The sequence below is a fragment of the Pan troglodytes genome, chromosome 12 (assembly GCF_028858775.2).
Source record: "Pan troglodytes isolate AG18354 chromosome 12, NHGRI_mPanTro3-v2.0_pri, whole genome shotgun sequence".
NCBI classification, from domain to species: domain Eukaryota; kingdom Metazoa; phylum Chordata; class Mammalia; order Primates; family Hominidae; genus Pan; species Pan troglodytes.
Genome location: NC_072410.2, coordinates 103853455 through 103874429, shown reverse-complemented (window position 1 = coordinate 103874429; position 20975 = coordinate 103853455). Strand labels below are relative to the sequence as shown.

The 20975-nt window shown below is 40.0% G+C and overlaps 1 protein-coding gene and 1 long non-coding RNA gene across 9 annotated transcripts in view; one reads left to right on the top strand and one right to left on the bottom strand.

The window, feature by feature from the left end:
• LOC134807944 (uncharacterized) overlaps positions 1 to 20975 on the bottom strand; it is a 359665-nt gene that overhangs the window by 18938 nt on the left and 319752 nt on the right. For all 8 annotated transcript variants that reach the window (XR_010149620.1, XR_010149618.1, XR_010149616.1 and 5 more), the window contains one exon: positions 16963 to 17116. Coding sequence is in view for 1 of the 8 variants with exons in the window: in XM_063790095.1 (XP_063646165.1) it covers positions 16963 to 17116 (154 nt within the window). In the remaining 7 variants the exon portion in view is untranslated. The remainder of the gene's footprint in view (positions 1 to 16962; positions 17117 to 20975) is intronic.
• Positions 1 to 20975, top strand: part of LOC134807945 (uncharacterized) — a 430365-nt gene that overhangs the window by 358123 nt on the left and 51267 nt on the right. The gene's annotated exons all lie outside the window — the stretch shown is intronic.

Sequence of the window (20975 nt, the reverse complement as noted above, 5' to 3'; positions counted from 1 at the left end):
TGTAAAGATTTATGTTTTACTGAAGAAGTCAAATTGTGGACAAAAAATTCAAAATTATATTGATAACTTGTAGAATATAACGATGGCAATAGTTTGCACACCTAAACTTGTAATTATGAAGTTCATATATTTTACATACAAATGGAAGATTAGGTGGGACAACCAGTATGGGTCTGAAATTCTTACAGTGAATCTCCTTTCTCTGCAGCAAAACTTCCCAACCACTCAAATTTAAGTCTGGATTCATTTTTGACCCCATTCCTCCATGACCTACATTAGTTAACCACCAAACCCTGGTAATTTCACCCACACAGTATATTTCTATACTTCCTGTCTACTTCATCCCTACTGTCACTCAGTTGGGTCAAGCCTTTGTCATTTCTTAATATTAAAATATTTTAAGTTGGTCTCGTTGCTTCTAGTCTTCCCCTGACCCTGCACTTATTTCCAGAATAACTTAAGAAAGGAATGATAAGGTTCCAGAACTCCGCATAACACTCTCCAGCATCCACAGATTTAATTTCAATCTCCTTCACCTGATACTGAAGTCCACCCATAGTGAGGCACTCTACGAATGGGGAAGACACATTGCCTGACACAAAGCACAGGTGTTAAGAGCTCAGCTTTGCAGTCAGACGTCTCTGGCTGTGTGAATTTAACACCATTTAACCTCATTAAGTCTCGATATTCATATATCAAGTGGGGAAAACAGTTCATGTGATCACAGAGATGATGGTGATCTCATGTCTAGCATAGGGTCCAACACCTTAGTAAGTGTTCCACAATTTTCCTATTGATCAAAAGTATGTATTACTCCATTGCTGGCCAATACAAATCAGCTTTCATTATGGCTCCATGGCATGACCTAACCCCCTCTCACACCCACCTCTCCCTCAGTATCCCTCCCTGGGCAGCAGAATCAGATTCCACGTGCTTCATTATGTTTATGCTGACAACTTGGCCAAGATTGTCCATCAACACAGAACACTTTGAGCATAACATTTTTATCTCTTGACTTTGACCCTGAAGTCTTCGAATAAAATTATTTCCTTCCGAATTTTGTCAACACTGTTGAATTTCCATTGAAGAAACATTTTCTTGAGTGAAATCCAAGCTAATTATTAATCTGTATATTCCATTTTTATCTGCATTTTAAATTATTTTCAACTGATCAGTTAATTATCTCTAAGTAATATAATTAGGGTGTATCTATTTTTTGTCAATAACAAACATCATGTATCATTTCTAAAATCATGGATTTTTTGTGGTTACTATTTCCATTATTGCCAGTTTTCCTGGGTTGTATTTCATAGCCTACTTGATTCTTCTCTTATCAACAGATTTTTATCAACTTTATATTTGTATCCTTTGTCAGTTTTGTGTTTTGATTACTATTTGTACTGGTAATATGTTTACACATTGGAGAAGATCCTGTGGATGTTTTTTTGGTTTTTTTTTTTTTTTTTTTTTTTTTTTGAAACCGTCTCGCTCTGTCACCCAGGCTGGAGTGCAGTGGTGGCGATCTCGGCTCACTGCAAGCTCCGCCTCCCAGGTTCATGCCATTCTCCTGCCTCAGCCTCCCCAGTAGCTGGGACTACAGGCACCCACCACCACGCCCAGCTAATTTTTTATATTTTTAGTAGAGACGGGGTTTCACCTTGTTAGCCAGGATGGTCTTGATTTCCTGACCTCGTGATCCATCCGCCCTGACCTCCCAAAGTGCCGGGATTACAGGCGTGAGCCACCGCGCCCGATTGGATGTTTATTTTTTAGATAATCCATAGAAAAGTAAATGAGGGCAATTTTTGAGAAATGCTTAGAGGGAGAAATGCCAGCAAGAAATGCTAAGAAAGAGAGAGAGCTGAATAGATAGAAAAAGAGATATGGGGGCAGGAAAGGGGAAGAAGATTCTCCTGAGTTCAAGTTCCACAGAAACACCAAAAGCAAGACTCCTGGGTGAGTGATTTTATAAAGAAATGTTCCCAGGGTGGACCAGTAAAGGAGAGGAGGGAATTTTTTATATTTACAAAAATGTTGAAAAGGCATCTGAAGGGATCTACAGGTAGGGTTGCTAGATATAGCAGCTAAAATGGAGGACTCGCAGCTACATCTGATTTTTAGATAAATAATCAGTAATTTTTAAATGTAAGTATGTCTTATGCAAGATTTGTTGTTTATCTAAGCTTTAAATTTAACTGACATTATCCACTACCACAGCACAAGAGACGGAGTGTGGAGGAGGGAAGAGGCCCCAGCCACTCTTATATCCTGGTTGCTGAGTTCTTAAATGCACAGGGGAGTTCAAAGCAATTTGGGGGCCAAACATTGGGATCATAATGGATGGTAGAAGCACCCTATTCCAATGTCATTTGCCTCTCTCCCAAATCTTCAAGTCCAGCTTCAGCTGAGGGTAATTCTTAGACACACTGTGATCTTTAAACACACATACACACACACACATTACTGCCACCAACACCACCACCAACAACAATGTATTCCTTGACTTCGAAAGTAATGAATGCCATTTTAGAAAATTTAGAAAATACACAGAGTATTTATTAAAATAGATAAAAGATAATTCATTATTACTAGAATGGTGCATTTTTTCATTCTTTTTTCTAGGAATTCTATGTATTTTTGTATGTATTCACTAGTATTTTTTTCTTTTCACGTTTTTTTCAAAACTGGGACAACACTCTAAATATTGTTTTAAATCCTACTTTTCAAAATTAACATTATTATGAGAACTTCCCATCCTTAAGTGTAATTTGAAAACATAAATTTTAATGAATGTGTATTTTATCACATGGATAAATTATAATCTATTTATAAACTCCATTATTTTGGCCACAGGTTATTTATAATTTGTGGTTAATATAAACAACACTGTGGATAACTACGTAAATTTTTATCAGCAAAGCTTATCGCCTTACTCCTCAAGCGCCTTACACTCCATTGTGGACCTATTTTGCCAACCACTAGCTGGAAAGGTAGAGAGCTGTTTCATTACTCAATGCAACAGTTTTTCTATCAGGATAAGATTGTTTTCACTAACCACAAAAATAATATTCAGGTATGAATTGGAGAGTCAATTTATATCTTCAAATCTCTAAAGGTTGTTAAAAGAAAATAAGAAACAACAAGAACAAAATATTCTGGGTGGATCTGAAGGTAGAAAAAGACCCAACTGAAGAGTTATGGGCAGGCAGATTTTAGTTCAACATGAGCAAAGGCATCCTGAAATCTCTGTGAAGCAATAGAAATGGCTCCCTTGAGTGACAGTGAGCTCTGGCTCATGTATGGGGAGCAGAATGGAGACCTATCCTTGGAGAAGTGGCAGAGCACTGTGGCTGAGGGCAGGGACTCTGGAGCCAGAGGGTTGGGTTTTAACCCAAGTAATATGGCTTGAGTGTTGTGTTACCTCCAAATCTTATATTGAAATGTGATCCCCAGTATTGGAGGTGGGGCCTAGTAGGAGATGTTTGGGTCATGGGGGTGGACCCCTTATAAATGGCTTGGTGCCATCCTCATAGTAATCAGTTCACAGGAGAGCTGCTTGTTTAAAGGACCTTGGCACCTCCTCCTCGTCCTCTCTTGCTCCCTCTCACCACGTGGTACTCTAGCTTCCTCTTTGCCTTCCACCATGATTGTAAGCTCTCTGAGGCCCTCACTAGAAGCAGATGGTGGCACCATGCTTTCTGTACAGCCTGCAGAACTGTGAGCCAAAATAAATTTCTTTTCTTTATAAATTACTCAGTCTTGGATAGTAATTTATAGCAACTCAAAACCGACTAACACACCCAGCTCTGCCATTTTCTGACTGTGTGATCTGGGGCAAGTGGTATAACTGCTTTGGGCTTTAGTGTCCTTATATGTAGAATGGAAATTATTCCTAATGGTAATTGTAAGGATTAGATGAAAAATGTCTGTGTAGTGCTAGAACTGTCCTAAACATTCAATAAACGTTAGCACTTGTTTTAAGTGTTGTTACTGTAGACAAGTTTGATTAGGCAATATAATTGGATAACAGCTCGCAGAATTTGGGAATCTATACTGATTCTCCCAGTGTGACTGTACCGCTATAGTGATGTCACTCCAATAGACCATCCTGGCATTCTGCAGGGTACACTCTGGTTCTGTTTGTTTCCAGATCTGAGCCTCATTATTTACCTTTTTATGAGTAAAAATAACTTCAGTGCCCTTCATTTTGCAAGCTACGATGGAGGCCAACTCTAGCTTTGTAGCTTATCCATACTGGAATCAAATAGCTGCCTTGTAAAAGGAGTGTTGCAATCTTTAAATGCCCATAAATAAGGATTTGAACATTTATCTCACATCATGTGATTTGGTAAAAGTAAACAGAAAGTCTTTTAGTGGAAGAGTGGAAGTGATGACTGAGTGAAATGATATAAAACAGGAGGGTTAGGTTGAGAATGTGTGTGAACCGTAAATAGATGAAGGAGAAAAGTGTGGTTGGTACAAGAAAAGTCAGCTTTCTGCATGGCAGGCAAGGCCAGTTCACAGATGCTGCCAGCTAAAAGAGAATGACCTGCAGAAACTCAGTAAATAGAGAAGGCTCAGTAGCCTCCTCTGTTTATGTTACCCCTAAAAACTTCCCATGTCTGCTCTGTGACCTCCCTCCCATAAGTAGCCAGGAGGATATATTAAAATAAGGAGTTATCTTCCATTTGGAAAACCAAAGCTTAATTGGAACCAGGACTGAAGTCCATGGGACATGGCGGGCTTCAGAAAATATAATCAACTGCTGACTCACTGAAGCTGGATTGAGGAAGGTAGAACACTAGAGCCAGACATGCCCCCAAACTGCCAAAGATTACAGGCAACAGAGGACCCACGTTACAGAGTAGAAAGTGAATATTGGAAAATTGTTTAAAAGACGGCTAATTGTTGGAAATACAAGTAAAATTGTTGAAAATAAAAGCTCAGAGAATGCATTAGTAGCAGACTACACCATGGGGAGTAGACAATAAGGACTGGAGAGGCTGAGGAGGAGAGGAGCAGTAAAGATAGGATAGAAGACACCTTGGTATGATCACGTTTCTCTGAAAAGTCTCCTGCAGCATCCCTTTGTACCATGTATCCCAATATTGCTTAGAATCAAGAAAAGAGGATCAAATTCACTTTCAAAGATCCACAAACTTACCAGGGCTTCTGAAAGTGACATCTCTTGTCCAAAATTCTAGAAACCCTTAGCCCTAAAATATGGATTGTTCACAAGGAATCTTTATAGTCTCTTATTTTGTTAGTGCTCAGAATGCTGAAATGCCTAAGAGATTGCAGTTGGGATTTTTTTCCAACTATACCCTCAATGGATGGGTTTGGCATGATGGCTGGTGAAAAGAGACCACCTGTTGGCCACTTAAGCTATCAGCTCCCATGACTAGCACCAACTCATGAGAAGAATTCTACACTTTATTTTGTCCTGGAGTTTTGTCATAAATATATATTAGAAAAGGCTTAGAATTTTTTTAAATAAGCTCTAGATCAACATATGTATTGTAAGCTTAAAATCCACCTCACTCTTAGAGACTTTCTTCTAGAAAATACCTAAGAGTTAGATCATGGAATCTGATATATCTTCAATTAAGGATAGTTCTAAAATCTAGGAGAGGGGCTAAAGTCAAGTGACCCCAACAGACCATGAAAAGATGGGGAGGTGAACAAGAGAAGACCATGGCAAAAGTGGTCATGATAGAGTGGACCAAATCCATGAAATGGTTGAAGAGCTCTTTGCTGAGATTGGTAGAAACATAGGGAAGATGGTTGTGGGTGATTCAGGGGTGATCCCAGAGAAACGGAGGACAAAATGGCAGTACTGGGCATGTGTTTGTTGTTGTTGTTTTTCTTAGCCTCAGATTCCCAGTTTGCTGAGCCAGACTTGTCTAAACCACATTAATAATTACAATCATTCTTTCCTCTTCCTGTTGAGGTTAACCATTGATGGGTTCTAGTTAGCCTCCCTCCAACCCTCAAAAAATCAGTGGCACATTTAATGGGTACTTTCCTTCTTGAGAGGTAACTCTGGGAACTTCTCCCACCAAGTGAAGAATGCTGGAAATAAATTTTAAAGGAGGCAGAGAAGATTCCTAAACACATTGTGGGTGAAAATAGTGGGATTAGACTGTGGCACTAGTATAAGCTCCTTTCAGTTTAGTTCGACCACTTATTTTAGACCTACTGGTATCCCAAGACTGTGACAGCCTTAATGATTCTGACATGAATAACAACAGCAGCAGTTTCACTCAGCATCTTTATACTCTAAAACTTCTTGGGACATATGTCCTTTCAAGTATTCCCACTTTTAAGAGAAATTAAAATGTGACAGGAAGACCATGGGCTTAATAGTGAATCCAAATTTTGCTACTACTTAACAATATGAATCTAAGCAAGTTACCTCCTCACTTTAAGACAGTGTCTATATTTGCAAAATATGGATTATATATATATTTTTAAAATTATAGTTATGAAGGTTAACTATAATGTCTATAAAGCATCTGGCAACTTTTCATGCTCACAGTAGGTGTTCAGTCAATTGTGATAATCATCATTGCTGCTGGTTTCCCTGTGGGCCCCTAAGCCCATCTGCTGCTGCTCTTGCCACCTCTAAAGCTGCTCTTGCCATTGGAACTGCCATTACTTTGTTTTTGCCACCACTCAAAGGTATCCCGAATCTTGGAATAGTTATCCTAGGAATTATAGTCACTGATGAGACTTTTTAAAAGGCTTTCTGGGCTTTCAGGTATTATCATCCTACAACACAAAAACTTGAAATGAGTTATCAGGAACCTGCTTCAAGGATAGCCAAGTGAAATTGCTGTATTTCATCTCAAGCATATTTTTTTTCTCTGAAATTCCAGTGTTTCAAAATAGGGTCTCTGAACCTTACTTAATTCTCTTCCAGTTCAAAATGAGTTTACTAATTTCTAGGACTTCCTCAAACACTAAAGCAGATTTTTGCCTTCTTTTGTTTCAAGATTGTAACCCCAGTGACCTAGGGTCCCAATACTCAATCCCCGGACCTCCTTTAAACCATTTCTTCCAGATACCTAAATCTTAATAAAAATTCTAGTAGCATGCAGTATGTTCCAGAATTTATCTGATTTAAACAGAATATTTCCTAATCCTTGCCATTGTGCCCCTCCATACCTGTGTGAGGTTCTACAGATAGAAACATGAACCATACTCTAGCCTCATTCCTGTGCTCACTATTCAGTGGCTGCATCAAATACTCACCGACTACATTACAATTGATTTACTGCATGTGTCAAAGCACAGTTGATTATAGGTTCCCAACAGGGATCAAGAAGGAAAATGTAAATCAGGAAAGGCCTCATTAAGTAGGAGCCATTTGAGTAGTCTTGGGGTAAGATTTGATTGGCCAGAAAAGTATGACGGTACTTTCAGCCTTAGGGATCAAAATGCACAAAGCCATAATTCAAAATTGCATGGCACATTATAGGAAATGGCAAGTGCTTTTGTAATGAAGGAGCATAGGATGTTTGCAGAAAAGTTATTGAGATGAGCTTACAAATAATAGTTGAACATAGACTGAAGAGGGCCTTGAGTGCCATAATAATGAGGTAGTCTTTTCAGCAGTGAGGACTTAATAGGTTTTGAGCAAGACAGTGATGTGAGGAATGTAGGAATCAGAAGAGAACTTTATAAAATAGTTATTGTCCAAGATGAAATGAGAGTCTAAATTGGGTGGGAAAAATAAAAGAAAGATTCTTAGATAATGCAGTTTTGAGCTTACTCTTGAAGAAAGATAAAACTGAATTTAAGAGACAGTGGTGACTGGGGGAGAGAAGTTTTCTACAGCAGGCATAGTAATTGTAGTTGTTATTTTGCAGTGTCTTCTTTGTTCCAATGTTCCTCACTCTTGCTATGGTCATGTCTACTCTTAGGGCATGGAGTGGACACTCTGAGTAGAGTTTGCAGTTTTCATACATGACTCCTGGAAAGAGGTGGAAAATAAGATTGGCTGGGTCTGGAATATGTTATTTCTTTATGAGAAATAAAATGAACTCTGAAGCTCCATGAAGGTGGATGGGAATGGAAAAGCTGTTGGAGAAGGAATGAGCCTAGAGGATTCAATGGGACCAAGACTCTGGGGAGGCTGGAGCAAGGGAGCAGGTGAGAGCCAAGATGAGCAAAATTTGATACTTTCATGGGGGTAAAAATTTAAAAAAAGTGGGTTCTATGACAATGATTCTTCCTACTATGAGCCATTCAGAGCAGGAAGTCTGTCTCCACTATCACAGCCCTTGGCACCCAAGCACAAGGGCCAATAATTATTAGTCCAGAAATGAAATAAAACCAGGAGAAATAACTAAATATTAGCTTTATCTTAAACATACAGACACCAAAATCATGGCAGAAGTTCAGTCTAAATTGCTATGAAAGGAGGCTATATAATTATCACAAAAAAGTGCCACAGCAAAAACTGTCTCAGGATTCCAGTAGAAATCATTTCCGGAGCCATCTTATGAACTACCATTCTTTATAGTCATCCCTGGCTTTTGAGCCCAACGTGGTGCCTGGTCTATGTCTTGACTGTGGTAACAGATACACAAATCTAAACAAGTGATAAAATTACAAATAACTAAACACACACACACAAACACACACACACACACACATGCACATAAGTACAACTAAAACCAGGGGAGTTTGAATTAGACAAGTAGATCGTACCAATGTCAATATCCTGGTTGTGATAGTTGTATTATGGTTTTGTAAGACATTGTCATTGGGGAAAACAGAGTAAAAAGTGCCTAGAATTTCTGTATTCTTTCTTTTTTTTTTTCTTTTTCTTTGTTTTTTTTTTTTTTTTTTTATGAGACAGAGTTTCGCTCTTGTCCCCCAGGCTGGAGTGCAATGACACAATCTCGGCTCACCGCAACCTCCGCCTCCCAGGTTCAAGCGATTATCCTGCCTCCAGAGTAGCTAGGATTACAGGCATGCGCCACCATGCCTGGCTAATTTTGTATTTTTAGTAGAGACAGGGTTTCTCCATGTTGGTCAGGCTGGTCTCGAAATCCCAACTTCAGGTGATCAGCCTGCCTTGGCCTCCCAAAATGTTGGGATTACGGGCGTGAGCCACCATACCCAGCTTGTATTATTTATTTTATTTTATTTTATTTTATTTTATTTTATTTTATTTATTATACTTTAAGTTCTGGGGTGCATGTGCAGAATGTGCAGTTTTGTTCCATAGGTATACATGTGCCATGGTGGTTTGCTGCACCCATCAACCCATCACCTACATTAGGTTTTTCCTAATGCTATCCCTCCCCTAGCTCCCCACACCCCGAGAGGCCCCAGTGTGTGATGTTCCCCTCCCTGTGTCCATGTGTTCTCATTGTTCAACTCCCACTTATGAGTGAGAGCATGCAGTCCTTGATTTTCTGTTCTTGTGTTAGTTTGCTGAGAATGATGCTCTCCAGCTTCATCCATGTCCCTGAAAAGGACATGAACTTATCCTTTTTTATGGCTGCATAGTATTCCATGGTGTATATGTGCCACATTTTCTTTATCCAGTCTATCATTGATGGACATTTGGGTTGGTTCCAAGTCTTTGCTATTGTGAATAGTACCACAATAAACATATGTGCGCATGTGTCTTTATAGTAGCATGATTTATAATCCTTTGGGTATATACCCAGTAATGGGATTGCTGGGCCAAATGGTATTTCTAGTTCTAGATCCTAGAGGAATCGCCACACTGTCTTCCACAATGGTTGAACTACTTTACACTCTCATCAACAGTATAAAAGCATCCCTATTTCTCCACATCCTCTCCAGCATCTGTTATTTCCTGAATTTTTAATGATCGCCATTCTAACTGGCGTGAGATGATATCTCATTGTGGTTTTGATTTGCATTTCTCTAGTGACTAGTGATGATGAGCTTCTTTTCGTATGTTTGCTGGCTGCATAAATGTCTTCTTTTGAGAAGTGTCTGTTCATATCCTTTGCCCACTTTTTGATGGGGTTGTTTTTTTTTTCTTGTAAATTTGTTTAAGTTCTTTGTAGATTCTGGATATTAGCCCTTTGTCAGATGGATAGATTGCAAAAATTTTCTCCCATTCTGTAGGTTGTTCACTCTGTTCACACTGATGATAGTTTCTTTTGCTGTGCAGAAGCTCTTCAGTTTAATTAGATCCCATTTGTCAATTTTGGCTTTTGTTGCCATTGCTTTTGGTGTTTTAGACATGAAGTCTTTGCTCATGCCTATGTCCTCAATGGCATTGCCTAGGTTTTCTTCTAGGATTTTTATGCTTTTAGGTCTTATGTTTAAGTCTTTAATCCATCTTGAGTTAATTTTTCTATAAGGTGTAAGGAAGGGGTCCAGTTTCAGTTTTCTGCATATGGATAGCCGGTTTTCCCAACATCATTTATTGAATAGGGAATCCTTTCCCCAATGCTTGTTTTTGTCAGATTTGTCAAAGATCAGATGCTTATAGATGTGTGGTGTTATTTCTGAGGCCTCTGTTCTGTTCCATTGGTCTATAGATCTGTTTTGGTACCAGTACCACGCTATTTTGGTTACTGTAGCCTTGTAGTATAGTTTGAAGTCAGGTAGCGTGATGCCTCCAGCTTTGTTCTTGTTGCTTAGGATTGTCTTGGCTATGCGGGCTCTTTTTTGGTTCAGTGTGAAGTTTAAAATAGTTTTTTCCAATTCTGTGAAGAAAGTCATTGGTAGCTTGATGGGGATGGCATTGAACCTATAAATTACCTTGGGCAGTATGGCCATTTTCATGATATTGATTCTTCCTATTCATGAGCATGGAATGTTCTTCCATTTGTTTGTGTCCTCTTTTATTTCGATGAGCAGTTGTGTATAGTTCTCCTTGAAGAAGTCCTCCACATCCCGTGTAAGATGGATTCCTAGGTATTTTATTCTCTTTGTAGCAATTGTGAATGGGACTTCACTCATGATTTGGCTCTCTGTTTGTCTGTTATTGGTATATAGGAATGCTTGTGATTTTTGTACGTTGATTTTGTATCCTGAGACTTTGCTGAATTTGCTTATCAGCTTAAGGAGATTTGGGCTGAGAAAGTGGGGTCTTCTAAATATACAATCACGTATCCACAAACAGAGACAATTTGACTTCCTCTTTTCCTATTTGAATACACTTTATTTCTCTCTCTTGCCTAGTTGCTCTGGCCAGAACTTCCAATACTATGTTGAATAGGAGTAGTGAGAGAGGGCATCCTTGTCTTGTGCTGGTTTTCAAAGGGAATGCCTACAGCTTTCGCCCATTCAGTATGATATTGGCTGTGGATTTGTCATAAATAGCTCCTATCATTTTGAGATGCATTCCATCAATACCTAGTCTATTGAGAGTTTTTAGCATGAAGGGGTGTTGAATTTTGTCAAAGGCCTTTTCTGCATCTATTGAGATAATCATGTGGTTTTTGTCATTAGTTCTGTTTATGTGATGGATTACATTTATTGATTTGTGTATGCTGAACCAGCCTTGCATCCCAGGGATGAAGCTGACTTGATCCTGGTGGATAAGCTTTTTGATATGCTGTTGGATTCTGTTTGCCAGTATTTTATTAAGGATTTTTGCATCGATGTTTATGAGGGATATTGGCCTGAAATTTTTTTTTGTTTTGTCTCTGCCACGTTTTGCTATCAGGATGATGCTGGCCTCATAAAATGAGTTAGGGAGGAGTCCCTCTTTTGCCGTTGTTTGGAATAGTTTCAGAAGGAATGGTACCAGTTCCTCTTTGTATCTCTGGTAGAATTCATCTGTGAATCCGTCTAGTCCTGGACTTTTTTTGGTTGGTAGGCTACTAATTACTGCCTCAATTTCAGAACTTTTTATTGGTCTATTCAGGGATTAGACTTCTTCATGGTTTAGACTTGGGAGGGTGTATGCATCCTGGAATTTATCCGTTTCTTCTAGATTTTCTAGTTTATTTGTGTAGAGGTGTTTATAGTATTCTCTGTTGGTAGTTTGTATTTCTGTGGGACCAGTGGTGATATCCCCTTTATCGTTTTTTATTGTGTCTATTTGATTCTTCTCTCTTTTCTTCTTTATTAGTCTGGCTAGTGGTCTATATTTTGTTGATCTTTTCAAAAAACCAGCTCTTGGATTCATTGATTTTTTGAAGGTTTTTTTGGTGTCTCTATCTCCTTCATTTCGGCTCTGATCTTAGTTATTTCTTGTCTTCTGCTAGCTTTTGAATTTGTTTGCTCTTGCTTCTCTAGTTCTTTTAATTGTGATATTAGGGTGTCGATTTTAGATCTTTCCTGCTTTCCCTTGTGGGCATTTAGTGCTATAAATTTCCCTCTACACACTGCTTCAAATGTGTCCCAGACATTCTGTTACATTGTGTCTTTGTTCTCATTGGTTTCAAAGAACATATTTATTTCTGCCTTCATTTCATTATTTACCCAGTATTCATTCAGGAGCTCGTTATTCAGTTTCCGTGTAGTTGTGCAGTTTTGAGTGAGTTTCTTAACCCTGAGTTCTAATTTGATTGCACTGTGGTCTGAGAGACTGTTTGTTACGATTTCCATGCTTTTGCATTTGCTGAGGAGTGTTTTATTTCCAATTATGTGGTCAGTTTTAGAATAAGTGCGATGAGGTGCTGAGAAGAATGTATGTTCTGTTGATTTAGGGTGGAGAGTTCTGTAGATGTCTATTAGGTCCACTTGATCCAGAGCTGAGTTCAAGTCCTGAATATCCTTGTTAATTTCCTGTCTCATTGATCTGTCTAATATTGACAGAAGTGTTAAAGTCTCCCATTATTATTGTGTGGGAGTCTAAGTCTCTTTGTAGGTCTCTAATAACTTGCTTTATGAATCTGGGTGCTCCTGTATTGGGTGCATATATATTTAGGATAGTTAGCTCTTCTTATTGCATTGATCCCTTTACCATTACATAATGCCCTTCTTTGTCTCTTTCGATCTTTGTTTGTTTAAAGTCTGTTTTATCAGAGACCAGGATTGCAACTCCTGTTTTTGTTTTTGTTTGTTTGTTTTGTTTGTTTGTTTTGCTTTCCACTTGCTTGGTAAATATTCCTCCATCCCTTTATTTTGAGCCTATGTGTATCTTTGCATGTGAGATGGGCCTCCTGAATACAGCACACCAATGGGTCTTGACTCTTTATCCAATTTGCCAGTCTGTGTCTTTTAACTGGGGGCATTTAGCCCATTTAAATTTAATGTTAATATTGTTATGTCTGAATTTGATCCTATCATTATTATGCTAGCTGGTTATTTTGTCCATTAGTTATGCAGTTTCTTTACAATTTGGTATGTTTTTGCAGTGGTTGGTATCGGTTGTTCCTTTCTATGTTTAGTGCTTCCTTCAGGAGCTCTTGTAAGGCAGGCCTTGTAGTGACAAACATCTCTCAGCATTTGCTTGTCTATAAAGGATTTTATTTCTCTTTCACTTATGAAGCTTAGTTTGGCTGGATATGAAATTCTGGTTTGAAAATTCTTTTCTTTAAGAATGTTGAATATTGGCCCCCACTCTCTTCTGGCTTGTAGGGTTTCTGCTGAGAGATCCGCTGTTAGTCTGATGGGCTTCCCTTTGTGGGTAATCCGACGTTTCTCTCTGGCTGCCCTTAACATTTTCTTCCTTCATTTCAACCTTGGTGAATCTGACAATTATGTGTCTTGGGGTTGCTCTTATCAAGGAGTATCTTTGTAGTGTTCTCTGTATTTCCTGAATTTGAATGTTGGCCTATCCTGCTGGGTTGGGGAAGTTTTCCTGGATAATATCATGAAGAGTGTTTTCCAACCTGGTTCCATTCTCCCTGTCACTTTCAGGTACACCAATCAAAAGTAGATTTGGTCTTTTCACATAGTCCCATATTTCTTGGAGCTTTTGTTCATTCCTTTTCATTCTGTTTTCTCTAATCTTGTCTTCTTGCTTTATTTCATTAAGTTGTTCTTCAATCTCTGTTATCCTTTCTTCTGCCTGATCGATTTAGCTATTGATACTTGTGAATGCTTCACGAAGTTCTTGTGCTTTGTTTTTCAGCTCCATCAGGTCATTTATGTTCTTCTCTAAACTGGTTATTCTACTTAGCAATTCATCTGACCTTTTTTCAGGGTTCTTAGCTTCCTTGCATTGGGTTAGAACATGCTCCTTTAACTCAGAGGAGTTTGTTATTACCCACCTTCTGAAACCTACTTCTGTCAACTCATCAAACTCATTCTCTGTCCAGTTTTGTTCCCTTGCTGGCAAGGAGTTGTGATCCTTTGGAGGAGAAGCTGGTTTTTGGAATTTTCAGCCTTTTGGTGCTGGTTTCTCCCCATCTTCGTGGATTTATCTACCTTTGGTCTTTGATGTTGGCGACCTTTGTATGGGGTCTCTAACAGTCAGGCCCCTCTGCTGCAAGTCTGCTGCAGTTTTCTGGAGGTCCACTCCAGACCCTGTTTGCCTGGGTGTCACAAGCAGAGGCTGCAGAATAGCAAAGATTGTTGCCTGTTCTTTCCTCTGAAAGCTTTGTCCCAGAGGGGCACCTGCCAGATGTCAGCCAGAGCTCTCCTGTATGAGGTGTCTGTCAGCCCCTACTGGGAGTTGTCCCCCAGATAGGATACACGGGGGTCAGGGACCCACTTGAGGAGGCAGTCTGACCCTTAGCAGAGCTCAAAAGCTGTGCTGGGAGATCCATGCTCTCTTCAGAGCCAGCAGGCAGAAACATTTAAGTCTGCTGAAGCTGCACCCACAGCTGCCCCTTCTCCCAGGAGCTCTGTCCCAGGGAGATGGGGGTTTTATCTATAAGTCCCTGTCTGGGGATGCTGCCGTTTTTTCAGAGATGCCCTGCCCAGAGAGGCAGTCTGGCCGCAGTGGCCTTGCTGAGCTGCAGTGGGCTCCGCCCAGTTCAAACTTCCAGTTGTCTTTGTTTACACTATGAGAGTAAAACCACCTACTCAAGCCTCAGCAATGGCGGACACCCCTCCCCACACCAAGCTGGAGTGTCCCAGGTCGAGCTCAGACTGTTGTGCTGGCTACGAGGATTTCAAGTCAGTGGATCTTAGTTTGCTGCGCTCTGTGGGGGTGGGACCTGCCAAACCAGACCACTTGGCTCCCTGGCTTCAGCCCCCTTTCCAGGGGAGTGAACTATTCTGTCTTTCTGACATTCCAGGCACCACTGGGGTATGGGGGGGGAAAAAAAAAAAAAAAGACTCCTGCAGCTAGTTCAGTGTCTGCCCAGAACAGTTGCCCAGTTTTGTGCTTGAAACCCAGGGCTCTGGTGGTGTAGACACCAGAGGGTATCTCCTGGTCTGCGGGTTGCGAAGACTGTGGGAAAAGTGCAGTATCTGGGCCAGAGTGCTCCATTCCTCAGGCACAGTCCCTCACAGCTTCCCTTGGGTAGGGGAGAGAACTCCCCAACCCCTTGTGCTTCCAAGGTAAGGCAACGCCCCACCCTGCTTTAGCTCACCCTCCATGGGCTACACCCACTGTCCAACCAGTCCCAATGAGATGAACTGGTTACCTCAGTTGGAAATGCAGAAATCATCTGCCTTCTGTGTTGATCTCACTGGGAGCTGCAGAGTGGACCTGTTCCTATTCGGCCATCTTGCCAGCAATCCATATTATTTCTTAAATACTTACTTGCATGAAAATCTAAAATTATCTCAAAATAATTTTAGTTTTTAAAAATGAGTCATTGAAAAATTTTTGAAAATCACCTTTCAAAAATTGGTTGAGATGAAGTAGCTACTTTGACAGACCAGTTCGGTGGTGCTGTTCTGAGAGTCTTTCATGGAAGTCTGCCTAAAGCCTTTCAAAGGTTTTCTAAGCACATAGTTCCCTGCATCACATTCCTTTTGCTTGAGACAGCTAGAGTGGGTGTTTGTTTGTTTTGTTATCGGCAACTGAACCCTCATGCTGATGCCCTGTGACTTCATAGTTCCATCACGGCTTTCTATCCAAGTGGGATATCCTCAGTTTAAAAGTCTAAAACTGTCCAGAGATAGTTAGCTAAAGCACAGAACGGTCAGTGGGCCTCTCTCAGCTAGGACTCTCACAGGTATTGTCTGAAAGTGAAAGAAAAAGCAGGAAGAAACAATGGGGTCTTGGTTATGGGACATTTTTAATGATTTTGCTGGTGCAGAGATTGGGGTATTGATGAGAGTATAGGTTAAAAGTCCCAAGGAAACTTCAGGAAAACCTGAGCAGTGTTTCAAATTTCTAATACATTTAAACTCTTTGGAGTTTTAATGGAGACTTGCTCTTAGTGAAAAACTTGGTGAGATTGCATTGTGTTTCCCATAGGAAATTAAAAGCAGCTGAGAGATTTTTTTTAAGCTCCTATCTATCTTCCTCTCCATTTCTCAAAGGCTTAAGAAATTCCCCTCACAGTAAATAGAACAACATAGAAGTGTCCCGGATCCAAGGTGAATGAATTTGCTAGGCCATGGTCAGGTGCTATTGCAGCAACTGGAGTTGGGCAACGCGGCGCTCATGTTTAGAAAGGGTGAAGCCACAGCCACAGAGCTCTCGGGTAGAGCTGTCTTCTCAGTGGCCCTAGCCATCCTGTGCTCTGCTTCCTTTTCCCTTTCTCCCCACCCACCTTTCATCATCCTCAGAAGCCCATGTGTGTGAAAGGCAGCAGAGGAATGTGGGTGGGTTGACTTGTATAATTAAATCCATGTTGCATCGTGTTCTTTAGAATTAATAAGGAATTCTTCCCACTGAAACTCACCATGACATCTTCCCTCTGACTCAGATTTCTTTTTTGCTTTTCTCTTCTTTCCTTGGCTAAAAGCATTAGACATGGGGCTATGGTTCAAATTAGCATCCTACATGTCTCTTCTCTCTGTCTTTGCTTAATTGAGCTTTTCTGTTCAGGGAAAAGTGTAGTTTGTTTATATTTCATTTTTCTTAAATTCCACTTATCTGTCTTTGTCCCTTTTCTTTCTTCTTTTAGAAAACTTAGGAAAAGAGAAAACAAGAGAGTTTTTCACCTTGCGTATGACTGTAAGGTTGGAGAAAGTGCACTGCTGGCCAAACCTTGACAATCCATGTGTTGTTCTTTGAGGTTCTTTGTTCCCTGGATCTTCATATCCTGACACCAGGAAAACTGTGCTCTCATATACTTATCCGCTGAGGCCAGGAGAGCTGTGAGACAGGGAGAAATAGTGAACAAATGTTACTTCTACGTTCCTGGGTCATGTTGCGAAACACCTTTTTATTGGGGGTAATAATTTGACTTCATTTCCTTATAAAAGTGGATTTATGTGATGGATATGTGATATATATTTTTTGCCACCGTTTTTGCAGGATAGTGGTTGTATCAGTTAGGATTAGATTCAACTGTGAATAACATAAACCCAAAATAAAAGTGGCTTAAACCTGATAAAAATTTCTCTTTCTGCTCATGTTGAAGAACAGCTGTAGCTGTCCTGGGCTAGTGTGGTGGCTCCACTCCATGAAGCCTTTCTCGGAGACCCAAAAGAAAGCAGCTCAGGGTGTCACCCTCAGCTTCATGGTCCATGTCGGCAGTTATTATGTCATCTTCAGAACAATCTTACAAACCCTCTGGAAGAGTCCATCTCCCTCCTTTACCGGCTCCTGACTTTTGACCACATGGAGGGTCTCAGTTTACTTTCACTCATGAGATTCGGGGTCATGGCACATATTTGAGTCTGACCTGTGCTGCCTATCAGATGTGCAAATCTGGGCAAATCACTAAACTTCTATGCATCTATATTTTCATCATATGGAAAATTGAAATTATAACGTATAACTCAGAGCAGTATAGTATAAGGATAAAAGACAATATGTAAAGAAAAATTGGTCTGCTGATTAGCATGAAAATGAATATCATTTTACAGTTTTTAAGTTTCTTATTGAGCATTTTTTTTTATTTTTAAAGAAAACCAATCCCATATTTAGAGACTGGAGATTTTTTTCCTGGTGAGAACATCCTCAAAAAATGGGCTTTATGTCCCCTACAAGCCCTTCTCCCAAGTGGAAAGAAACCTGATGTGCAGCAGGACAACTTCATTGTTTGTTCCACCTCCAATGAGGCTTTCACTATAGGTTTCATCTATGGGGGATATGGTGGATTTATGGTCAATATGCACTACCCTCTCCTTCCAGTGGAGTGTTTTTTAAACTGCGGATCAAGAGATCCATTAGATGATAATGAAGTCATTTTAGTGTATCATGACCAGTATGTTTGAATGAAAAAATAGAATGAAATAGAATACAATAGTATAGTTAGAAAAAAATTAGGCCATATCACAAATAATCAATGTAAGTTTTTCATCAAACATGTTTCATGTATATGTGCATACACATGTATGTGTATTTTAGGTTATGAACTAAAATGTGTTTCTTCAAATGGATCATGAGTTTTGAGATAGAATAATAAGTTGGGAGGAATTACTCTACCTGACATAAAAGCAGACTATATAATCACCGTGTTTAACACAATGTGTTTTTGCAGAGAGATAGACACATTGATCAATGGAACAGAATAGAGAACTCAAAAATAGACCCCCACATATAAGCCCAACTGACTTTTAACAAAAGTGGGAAAGCAATTCAATGAAGAAGAAATCAATTGGCCTTTTCAATTCAACTTGGCCTTGTCAAAAAGTGGCCCAAATGGGTAGACCTCTCATTTGCATTCTAAGTAGCAGCAAGAAGACAAGAGATGCCTCCATGTGTGCCAGAGGTCTCTTAAGAAAAACATCCAGGAGCAGCCACAATCTTTAAGCTGAAGTCTCATTGGCTGGAACTTAGTTTCATGGCCATACCAACTGTAAGGAAACCTGAGAAATTCATCTTCCTTCTGAATAGTCATATGCCTGGCTTAAATGTCTATTATTATATATAAGTAGAATAAGATAGATATTGGGGCACAGTTAACTATCTGTCAGTGTTACACTGTTGTTTAGATTTATCCAGAGATGCTGTGCAAGTGCAGCATTCCATCTCTCCAGAACACACAAACGATCTTTCCACAGCACATATTTTATCCCCTGGTTAAAAACCTCAGATGCCTCCAATGCACATAGGGTAAAGACCAAACTCCTTTGTACGACATTTAGATTTTTGAACTTTTAGCTCAAGCCATATTTCTAGCCATCACCTGCCCACTGCATTCTCCCAAATGCTAAGACTCTCTGCTACCTAAACGTTCCTGCTCAAGTTCTCCCCTCCCCTGGAATGCATTCCAACTCCTGCCCCACTCCATATATCTGACCGATGACGCCTCATCCATGCAGACCTGTATCAATCATCATCCTCTCTCTCTCTCTTTCTCTCTCTTTCTCTTTCTCTCTCTCTCTCTCCCCTGCCCTTCCTGACTCCTCAAGCCAGCGGAAGTACCTGTTTCCTTCTCTAGGCCTCATTAATTCAGATGTACACGGACGATGGCAGCACCCCGTTTCTTTGTTGTTGTGATTTTTTTTTGTTTTGCTGCAGACTAGAGGCTCCTCCAACACAAGACCTATCATCCCAAATTCTGTTGCCATAGATCTTGGGGTCCCTCCACACCCTTAAAATTCATCATTGAATTATTGAGAGGTTTCTCAGCATCAAAATATTGACAGAAAGAAAACAGTATCTATTTATGACAGGTGTGCTCTGAATGGGCAAAGCTGTTATTTCACAGGTTCAGTTGTGAGGAAATGATCTGTGATGAGAACCGTTTGAGAAAGCTAAGGTGAAAGAATGATTTTTGACATCTGGAGATCCCTATTTCATTGTCATGAGTGAGTCACACTCACAGTAGACCACAGCAAAGTCAATCTCCTTAGACCCCATGGCCCCTTAGGAATATCTGCCTGCTTGAAGGAGAAAGATGTCTTTTGATTTTAGCATGCAAAGACACAGTAGCAAGGACAACTTTAACAATATCATTTCTCTAGTTATGTATTTGAAAAATAAATCTTCTCTCTAAGGAAAAATATACATTCTATTCTTGGAAACTCTGCCTTCTTTTTTTGTATGAAATGCCAGGTGACATTCAAGTATGGTCCCACCCTACTCTTTTTTTTTTTTTTTTTTTTTGAGACTGAGTCTCACTCTGTTGCCCAGGCTGGAGTGTAGTGGCACAATCTTGGCTCACTGCAAGCTCCGCCTCCTGGGTTCATGCCATTCTTCTGCCTCAGTCTCCTAAGTAGCTGGGATTACAGGTGCCTGCCACCATGCCCGGCTAATTTTTTCTATTTTTAGTAGAGACGGGGTTTCACTGTGTTAGCCAGGTTGGTCTTGATCTCCTGACCTCCTGATCCGCCTGCCTCGGCCTCCCAAAGTGCTGGGATTACAGGTGTGAGCCACCGCTCCCGGCCGGTCCCACCCTACTCTTAATTGGCCTTCCTGAGCTGCAGTTTCTTAAACTGTGAAATCTAGCTTCTCTACTGTGGATGATTTTGCTTACCAGATGTGTATATGTTCCTTTATATTTCCCTGCCTTTCAATTACATCAGGTTATATGATATTTTAACCAATGAACTGTGAACAGAAGTGTCAAGCTAGGTATCATTCAGAGCGTCCCCATCTTTCTCTTCCCATAAAGAACATGTGTTTGAGACAGTGTAGTTACAAGGTGAAGGAGGATTTTACATATGCAGGAAATACATCTTTACTTTGTTAAGCCCCTGAGAATGGGGAGTTTGTCTGTTGCAGCGTCTAGGATTAATAATCATACTAACATACTGAGAGTGTGAAGTTCTTAGTAGGATTAAACAGGTTATTTCCATACAAGCATGAGCACAGTGTCTGAGAGAAACAGGCATCAGTCACTGTGAAGTAAGATTGTCATTAAGATGGATAAATAATTTTACGAAATTGAATAGTTATATTGAAAGAAAAAATGTCTGGAGAACAGAAAATCTTGGTTCTAGAGTTGTACAATTTTAGACCTGGACTTAGAAGCTATTTAATCTAGTATTTTCCAAACGATCTGGTTATAAACAACAGGTTCTTAAGCAGAAAATACAGATTTCTGGGCCCATCTCCACTT